General features: G+C 39.5%; 1 protein-coding gene and 1 pseudogene across 1 annotated transcript; both read left to right on the top strand.

Annotated features, from left to right (window-relative positions):
• The first annotated feature begins 580 nt into the window (after positions 1-580).
• LOC148029027 (phospho-2-dehydro-3-deoxyheptonate aldolase 1, chloroplastic pseudogene) lies at positions 581-1323 on the top strand (annotated as a pseudogene).
• Positions 1324-8556: 7233 nt separating this feature from the next.
• On the top strand, positions 8557-9054 carry LOC148029028 (pentatricopeptide repeat-containing protein CRR2, chloroplastic-like). Its single transcript, XM_087688521.1, has one exon. The coding sequence runs from the start codon at positions 8557-8559 to the stop codon at positions 9052-9054; it is 498 nt and encodes a 165-aa protein (XP_087544647.1).
• Positions 9055-10408: the final 1354 nt, after the last annotated feature.

A 10408-nucleotide genomic window follows, 5' to 3' on the forward strand; every position in this document is an offset into this window, starting at 1 on the left:
TTTGTGAAAGGTGACTACATGGTTTGCTTACCATTGCAGGTTGCAGAGATCGTTGCTGGGTGCTGATGTTAATGGCACAGTGGTGCTTGTGCCTATTTTTACTTTGGCACCTCTAGATCTTGTACCAGATCTTCCCACTTTGTGTTAGTGGTCAAAGGTGTAGAATGCAAATCCAAAGGAGAGGGTAAAAAAACACCCAAACGCTGCTAAGCAGGATTTGCAAGTATTCCAACGATGTAAACCAAATTCCTTTGGATCATGTGAACTGTGCTCAAATTCTTTCTTCCTTCCACTACCTTTGACTTTGCTTTACTACCAAAGACTGTTGCTAGGAAGCCATGGATAGTAATGAAGGTGTGTGTGTCCTAATTGTGTTTAAGGGGGTTGTAGAGACTGAGGCATCAAAGCTGCTAGAGGGGATTTTCATCCAAAAGAACAGGCTCAGCGACCTTTTGTTGACAGGCCCTTTGATGTGCAACTTGCAGAGTTTGCCAAGATCTTCATGCGAAGGGGAGAACACAGACATAGAGAGAGAGAGAGAGAGAGGGAGGGAGAGATCCTTCACATCCAAGAATCCTTCATGTCCAAGAAGGTGAATGCAGCAACTAGATCGGTGCCATGTGTAGGAGAGGCGTGCTCTCTTGAAGAGCGCCTCGAGGATGCCGCACTTGGACATGAATTTCTCTTGTGTAGGGAGGAGATTGTGCTAAAAGCTTCAAGGAGTTCAATGCCAACAACATTAGGGATACATTTCGAGTGCTTCTTCAGATGGGTGTCGTCCTCATGTTTGGTGGGCAAATGCCGGTTGTTAAGGTTGGACACATGGCTGGGCAATTTGCCAAGCCTAAATCTGATAACATGGAGGTGAAAAATGGGGTCTCTTTACCCAACTACAGAGGAAATAATGTGAATGGAGTTGCTTTCACAGATACTGCTAGAGTACTTGACCATGATAGAATGGTGAGAGCATATAGCCAAGTTGCGGCCACTCTCAATCTACTTAAGGCATTTGCAACATGAGGTTATGCAGCCATGCAAAGGGTTACACAATGGAACCTGGATTTCACAAGTAGCAGTGAGCAAGGAAGTAGATACTTGGAGCTTGCCCATCGTGTTGATGAAGCATTGGGCTTCATGTCAGCATGTGGGCTCACCATTGATCATCCAATTATGACCACAATAGAGTTCTGGACTTCAGATGAGTGTCTGCTTCTCCCTTATGAGCAAGCCCTAACTCGACTTGATTCAACATCAGGCCTTTGGTATGATTGTTCTGCTCACATGCTGTGGGTAGGCGAAAGGACAAGGCAACTAGATTTGTGACAAGTTTTGGGAGTTCATGTGTTGGAACTCCAGAACCAGACACTCCCTCAAGTTCATGTGATGCGACTCTAGAACCATCATGCTGAAAAGAGGCAGTTCATGGGAAAGAAGTAAAACAACCTACTACAAATAGTGTAACTTGGCTGCGAGCGCCACATGGTACTCCATCACTGCTTCATACAGCTCTTGTCCTTGCTGTACCTCAAAGTTGAAAACAAGCTGCCATTTTGTCTCCTTGCCTCCAGATTTGGCCAAACCTCCTACCATAGCTCCTGTGTGTCTTCCAAAAAAGCTGCCATCTCTGCCTGTGTACCTGAAAAGTAGGGTTTATTGTTGGGAAATGAGACTAGATTTGAGGGAAAGGAGAGAGAAAGGAAGGATCTAAAAACTAAGCTCTGATACTAACTATAATGAAGGAGACCTATCTAATCTAACTAAAAGAGAGAGAGAGAGAGAAGGAAGTAGAATGCAGAAGAGAGAGAAGAAGAGAGTAGAGGAGAGAGAAAGACAAGAAAAGAGAGAGAAAGAGGAGGGAAGCCATGAAAGCTGGAAGGAAGGAGAAAAGAGACTTGATTATTGATAAAACTGATGCCCTAATTGGGTCTCTCAACACCTTATATACCCTGTCAGTATAACTCGGTATTCCCATGCTAACCCATGTCCTACCCGTCTATCCCCACTCTTTTACAAGCATTGGGCAAAGTAATTTTTCTACATTGGCCCTTTTCAAGCCACTTTTTGTGTTTAGGTTTATTCCTCCTTCATTGAGAAGTCATTTGTGTGTGATGTGACAAAGGTGCTCCTACACTTGGTTTAGTAATCCGTAACCAATGATTTCTTGCATAGTATCCTTAAGGTAGCATGAAGGATTTTGAAACCCATCACTATGTGTTAGCTCTCTATACTGATGTCTTCATCTATAAGGCTTGAGCCTTTTTCATAGTTTTCAAATAGTTTTGTAGGTCTAGCCCATATCCTTAACACCATTCACTAGATTTTTCATTTGAAGATTGGTCGGACTAAACTAGTTATCTTCCTTCATTGTGTGCTTGTTACAATTCCTTGATTTCCTCACCAAGCTTTTCTTTCTTGTCAAGGATTTGTTCCTTGCCTTTCCCTTCAGGACTATTTAGGTTCCCTTTCATGATTTTTATGATTATTTGCACATTTGGGAGGGTTAAGTGTATTCTTTGTGCTACAAAGTTAATTTCATATTTCCTTGCCTTTATAAAGGTCCTTCTCAGGATTTCATTCCCACCATCCTTATAATTTGGAGGAATGTAGAATATGATAGGCAAGATTTATGTCTCAATGGCTATGATAGTTTTGCATTTTGATAGTTTTATAATGGTAGAAAGCCACATTATTCAGATAAGGAGTAGAAGGAAAATATCAATATTACAAATGTTAGAGGGGATAATTCCTCACAACTAAACTAGAAGAATGGATAAGCAAGATGGAAATGTAATTTACTCTTTGCCCATTGATGGATGAGGCCAAAATATATTATGTGGCCCTACATCTAGAGGGTTATGCACATATGTGGTGGAGTTATAAAGATAACATTGGCCGTAGATTCCCAAATTGGTACTTTAGCTAGCATATTGATGGATATAAGTATGATAGAAGTCCAACTTCTTTATTAGCAAAGTACTTACTTATCCTATAGTATGCGCATCTAGATAGGGCATTACTTTCAAATCCAATATTGAAGTTAAAAGGGCCAATGACATAGGTAATGATATGGAAAAACTTTCACCTAGTGCTACTCAAAGAAAATACCTCTCTACTAACAAGCTATGAGATATGCATTCCAAGGGTTTATGTTTCAAGTGTGGTGAAAAGTGGGCATCAGCCTATAGAGGAAATTGCAAAGACAAAAGCACCAAAATGAACGCAATTATTATGGAGAGTTGAGTAAGGAAACCAATGAAGAAGGTCATTGGCTTCAAGATGTTTTAGTTTCAACTAATGAAGGCATGCATCAGTCTATGGAAGAACATAATGAGAGGTATTATGGTGCTATGGATATGTCTACTTTTGACCTAGATGGTTGGATATATATGCATGATGAAAACCTTGATGCATATTATGACCCTAATGGTGGATTCCCATTTGATTTGGAAGGTGGCCGAAGTTTTTCCACAATAACACTCACCATATGTGTATTGGCATGTCTCCAATCAAATATTTTTATTGTTCGATTCAAGAAAAATTATCCCATTTTCATGAAGATAGAATGTTATGTGCAAGGAGAAAAAGGCCCATAAATTTTGAAAAGAAAATTTTTGTTGTAAAAGTCACTCAATGTTTATCAAGAGTCGAGCTGCCTCCCATACAAATTGTATTGATCAAGTGGCACTCTGAGGTTACAATTTTTCTTATCTAATTTTAAGATCAAGACAAAGATCTAGGTGCATGAAATAGAAAGTATGTCTACTAGTAAGGTCATAAAATGGGCTAGATTTCCAAGTGGGATGCTAAAACCCTAACCCTAGAAATTATGTATAAAAGAGATCAAAAGTAATGGAACAAGCTATTCATGCATGTGAAAACTTTTCCATCTTTCCTTCTTGCTACTCTATTTCTTTAAGAATAAGAATGCACGAGAGAGAGTGTGTGTGAAGTAAGGGACATGGTTATGAGAATCTCCTTGCATCCTTTCCCGTGCTTCTCCATCCCATCTAGTAGAGAGCAAGAGTGTGTGAGTTGAGAGTGTATGAGAGTGAGGGAGATGGATCAAAAATCCTTCTTCTTCTCTTCATCTCCTTGAGCTAATCTTTGATATCTTGTCTGATTCATGGCAAAAACAATAGCAAGATCAAGGTGAGGGAGTGTACTTATGGTTCTAGGATATGACTCACCAATACAAAGACTATAACATGGTAAATATAGATAAGCATGTTCTCTCATCATTTTTAGTTGAACTTTCAACATGTAAACAAGCTAGGTGATAGATAGTTGTACACTTTGTAGGTTGAGATCCTTGAATCCATAAGGATGTGTTTGATGGTCCCAATGTCAAGCTCATAGAGCATGACATTTTGGTTTTGTTGTTGATACAAGGATACATTGTCCAAGTCACTCGTATGCAACTTCACACTATGGAATAGGAGTGTGTGCCAAATCCAAAATTCTTGTGAGTAGTTAGGTAGTAAATTTTGGTTAGTTGATAGAATAATGCCATTTGTGAATCACATCAAGTAAGTAAGTTTGTAGATGGAACAGACTAATTATTTTATTAGTACATGAGGAAAGAAGAATGGAACGAGCCATGTGGAAATCAAGGAGAGCTAAAGATGAGATCATTTGTATTAGAGAATGATTTTCTACAACTATTAGAAGCTTATGTAGCCCTATGATTCATGAGAGAGAGAGAGAGAGAGAGAGAGAGAGAGAGAGAGAGAGAGAGAGAGAGAGAGAGAGAGAGAGAGAGAGAGAGAGAGAGAGAGAGAGAGAGAGAGAGAGAGAGAGAGAGAGATTACTCATGATCAATTGGAACAGGGGAGACTGCATTAATGTTTGTTGGCAGAAAAAAGCAAGTAGAAAAACAAAACACGAAAAATCATTTCATCATCTTTGTTATCATAATCATCACCATCATCTTCAACATCTGCTCCTTTGACTTTGATGTTATCTACCTTGCTCTATAGTTGCCTACTATACCCATGTCATGATCACATCATCATCATCAAGTGTAGCCGATCTTCACATTATTACAGCCCATCTCCACCAACATCATGTTGCTATAGGCCATCATCATATCATCATCACCTTCTTCATCATTTTCTTTAGCATCTCTGTTCATCACCCACTATTCACCTACTAGCTTGCCATCCATTGCCATCATTGCTTGCTATTGACTATCATGGATAGTATCATGTTTAGCTCTAGTGATACTTGATCCTACAATAATATTATTTGCAACATGGCTAGCATCACAATCATTACCATCTTCATTAGCTCATTAGCATCATCATCATCTTCAAGGGAAATCACCTTTAGTATAATTGGGATCCATTGTTGAAAATGTTGTGGTCAGACATATATTATTACGATCCAAAAGCATAAGAACTTGTATTAAGTGCTAGGCATGGAAAAGAACATGAGAAATAGCTATGATGTGGTGGAAAAGGGAGCTTTATTAGGTGGAATATTAGGTAGAGGGTTTTGTGGGGAGTGGCATCTACCTCACTTGTGATGCAAGCATAGCTTCGCTCTCACTTGATGTATTTGGCCTACATAATGAATAAACAAGCCTTTTGATCTTCATCATTGTGCCACTCTCTCTTTCTCACATTATCTAGCTTCTTTTCTCTCTATTATTGTCAATCACATGCTTGCACAATGAGCACACAAATATTCAATCCGTGTTAAGTGCAACTTCCTCTTGACTCCCATGATCGAATCTCCAACATGGTCTCAGAGTAGGTTAGCATTCTTGACAAGTAATAACATGCATTATCATTAGTATTATCTTGGCATTAGGTCTTCACCTTTCCTCTTTGTTTAGATTTGAAGTCCTAGAATCTCTTAGAGACAAATGAAAAAGCCTTGCAAGGAATTAAGCATAATTTCATGCTCTGTTTTTTTAAAATTTCTCTCTTTTCTTCTCCAAGCCTTTGTGCCATCACCTGATTTGGAGAGCTTCCCCTTCACTTGAGGCAACTAAAACCAATTAGGCTCAATGAAGATTCTACCATTGTTTGCTCAACACCTTCTAGGTAGCCCTTGAAAGGGAGAGGTTTCACTCTTTGTCATAACCGAATGTTAGTGATTGAATGTGGTATCAACGCTTGTGCAAGTTTAGATCACATATAGTCTCAATGTCTTCGACTCTTAGATTGACACATTAATGTTCCCACATCTAAACATTTTGGTTAAGCTTGTGTCAAAGAATTATAAATTTAACCATTAGAAACCCTCATTGAGTGAAGGAGTAGGATTAAATTTTCAGGTAAATTTCTTGATCTTTTTGCAAATCTTAAGTTTGGTGAAATACCAAAAGAGTTTTTTGAATTTATAAAACAAGTGGTGTTTTTTAAAGCATACCAAGAGCCCTTCATGCATAGTTAATAACCAAAACCACATGGCAAAGAAAGAAAAAGACTATTTATTTTCTTTTAGAGTGTCCATACTAAAAAAGAGAAATACATACACACAAAACCATAGCTGTAGTAAAATTACTATGACAAGAGAAATGTCTACAATATAGTGAAAGGCCTCAAACTACATGTCCAAAGATAATAGTATTATTCTAAAACTAGAGCATCTCTATGTAAGGAACTAGTCCACATGTAATGTTTGAGAGGCATTGTTGGTGTAGCAAGTCATCAATCTTCGTGCAAAGGCAATGGTGACCATCCTTGGCACTGGCCGCCCAAGGCCACCACATCTTGCAAACACATCCAAGACATAATTGCAACAATGTGTGAAGGTGGCGAATAACCACCTAATGAAAACACAACTTGTTAAAATACATTCAATAAACTATTTCCTAACATTCCAAGTATATGAGACGTCACCTATAAAACAATAATGATCTCTTCCCATCACCCCCAGCAAGAATCCCATGAATCTTCATAGCTGGATAAACAAAGTCATCTATCACATAGCTTTGATGAGCTAGAAAGTGAATTGCATCAATGGCCTTACCAACCTCTTGATTGTATGATGGCAGTACTCGCTTACCCGCTCGATGCCACAAGAAAATGGTAAGGTCCCCAGGACGTGTTTTAGCATTACAAAAATGAACATGTGTATATGTAGCAACATAAAGAAACTCACAAAACCAAAGAATAAAACTAAAGAAGATTCTATGTTCTTACTATCTCTCGAGTAATAGGTTATCTATATGCTTTTGTAATGCAAAAAGGAATCCATGTGTGATACAAGACAAGGCTACCCTTACGGCATTTGCAATGAACTCTCCAATGTGCTCTACTAAGCACATAGTAACCATCAAGAATCCCTCGTCTACAAATCACTCATATGCTAGGTCCATGGTGTCGATCACCAAGTTCTTTGTAAAGACATTCCACTTTGGTATACATATACTCTCTATACATATCAAAACATGACGACTTGTAAACTTCAAAAGTGGCATTCAACAAATAATATATGCCTAGCATATGACACATGACATAACTCACCCACAGACTCTACACCCAATGCATCCACTAGTAGGCTCGTGGTGGTCAAGTCTAAAAATATCAATCATGCAACCTTGTGGCGTGGTGCCCCATCCATGTTCAATCAGTACTCACCAACACTATGTGTAATGGGCCATCTTTCCTAATTAAGATGCCCAGTTGCCAACTCAACCATGAGGGATGAGGTTCGAGCACTACATTTTGTTAATGACTTAATCGGATGTGTTTGCATGGGCTCAAGAGTTTCACTAGGTGGATCCATCAACTTCTTGCCTTTGCAAATAACCATAAAAATATCGTTCAACTAACTCAAAAAATCTATAATCAAAGACAACATCAAATGCACATGCTGCACCTATTGGAGCCCAAATCAGATGCCATATGCGTACGTAATGAGCACCGAAAGGTCCCCAAGAACAAAGAACTCTACTTTAAGCTCAAAATCCAAGAGAATAGACTTGCACGACATGAAGCAAAAATACCAATTGGGTACAACCTCCCCCATGCCTTGTGTGAGCACTCCCCACAAAGCATGTATTTAATATTTTATTCATCTCCAAGCTCAAAAATAGCCCAAATTTACAATTAGCATGCTTTAGCTTTTGTGTTTTCTTTTGTCCAAATAAAGAATAAAGCGGTTGGGCACCCCAAGAGTTGGGATGTGCCCAAATACAATGACCAATAATGAATATTAAAATCGTGCGTCCATGCGCATACAAAATAATAAATATATGTCAAGCTCTTCAATAAATAAGCACGTCAATATAAATATTGGCACCACGCCTAAGACGCGCGCCCATCAAAAATGATAATTTCTTCTAAATAACTTGAATACACGCTGTCGTATTGCTGCACATTCGAGGTGTGAAAACCACCCAAAAGTTGTGTGTGGGATTTGATACTTTGTACATATTTAGTTGTTGTGTTTATACTTTTGTTCTACGTGGAAGAGGGTTTGGAGCAAGAGGAATTAATCAATAATGCTTTGGTCGACATATATGCAAAATCTGGTATGCTTGGAAAAGCCCAAGAAGTATTTGACAATATGTCAGATCAAGAAGTCGTATCCTAGACGACACTTATGACAGGATATGCTGAACATGGCTGTGATAGAGAAGCATTGGAATTCCTTGATGAGATGACACTCAAAAGCATTGGTCAGGATGCTATTACTTATGTGTGTGGCTTGAAAGCTTGTGGCAATGTGGAAGCTATAGAAAGAGGTCAAGAGATGCACTTGGAGGTTACAAAGAAGGGATTTGATAGAGATCTTATTATTGTGATCGAAATGTATGGCAAGTGTAGCTCACTTACAAATGCACAGGCTGTTTTTGACAGGTTGCCAAGTCGAGATGTTATGTGCTGGAATGCTTTAACTGCTGGCTATGCACAACATGGGCAGGGTGAGAAAGCAATCAATAGTTTCGAGAGAATGCAACATGAGGGCCTCTCTCCTGATGCACAGACCTTTGCTTGCATTTTGAAGGCCTGCGCCAGCATAGGAGCAGCTGAAAAAGGCAAAATAATACATGCTGAAATTGTAACATGGGAATTTACTGTGGAGGGAGTGCTCAATTAGGAGTGGCTAGGCCACTTTTTTGGTGGGGAGAAAAGCCAATTTGCGGCCGCTTTACTTTTCTGGTGGGGAGAAAAGCCAATTTGGGCCGCTTTACTAGTCTGAAGGGGAGAAAAAGCAAGAGAAAAAAAAAAGGCAAGCGAAAAGGAGAAAAGAAGAGAGGGCTACAGAACAGGGGAGTGGTGGACGAGAGAGAGGGAACCGAGAATGAGAAAAAGAAAAGAATAGGATGGGAGACAGATTAGGCAAACGCTGAAACAATTAAGCTTTGTCATTGGCGTTGGCGCTGTGGTTTGGGGAATGCCATATTGGATGAGGAAAAAGCTCCATTGGCTGAACGGTTCAGACGCCACATAATTCAAGAGATCGAGAGGACGTTCAATAATGTCGAAATTAATGAGAAAATACTTATGAAGGTTATTCTGTTACGGATTTAGAGCTCTACGTCAACTTCTGGTCCTTCGTATGACATCGCTTTGTCTGCAAATCACCTTTTGAATGCCACTCTGAACTTGTCGATGCCGTCGGCCTCTCAAAATCTTTCTGACATCACTCTTTGTATAACTGATCATTATGTCGAAGATAGAGGGGTGGTGAGAAAGGTGGATGCTGCCGCATAAGACGAGGATCAAATTATTGGTGGATGTGGCTACAGAGGAGTGCCGAGATCAATGTGCAAAGAAAAAGCTGTTGTAGATGGCGGAGAAGAAGACCGACAGCTGAAGAAGACTGCTACCTATTAGCCTCACGCCATATGCTTGTTCATCGAGAATTAAAATTCGTGAGTTTAGAAGCACAGTCTCTGACTGTGGATTCCAGGGAGACGGCGCAACCATTAAAAATACCATCTTCAACAAGATACGAAGGAATTGCATGAAGGAGGAGGATTGTTTCCAGAAATTCTCTGTTAGCAAGACAGAATGAGACGGGATTCGACTGGCATTTCTGTGCTGATCAGTGAAATGTTGTGGAAGATCATATGTGTGATAGCTACTCTAGATCTACTGCAAATCCAGACCAATGAGTTGCTATAGTGCTGATGCTTCTCTATCCTTTGTATGCATCAGTCCAGGCCATCGAAAGCGAGTCTAAAGAGGATGATCAATAGTGGCTCACATACTGGATCCTGTACTCTTCCTTGACCTTTGTCGAGATTGTGGCAGCCCCTGTTTTTGCATGGATACCTTTCTGGAACTTATTGAAACTGTAATTCACATACTGGATCCTTACTTTCCCCTTTTCCAATAAATAAATAGATTGGAACTCTGTCATAACCTTAATTTAATACGAGTTTGCACTCTAAACGCATAAACGTCCATTAATTTTACGGAATCCACTGCAAAACCTCACAAAATCC

This window comes from Lygodium microphyllum, chromosome 11, assembly GCF_053477565.2.
Source record: "Lygodium microphyllum isolate KBCC chromosome 11, Lygodium_microphyllum_v1.1.10, whole genome shotgun sequence".
Lineage (NCBI taxonomy): Eukaryota > Viridiplantae > Streptophyta > Polypodiopsida > Schizaeales > Lygodiaceae > Lygodium > Lygodium microphyllum.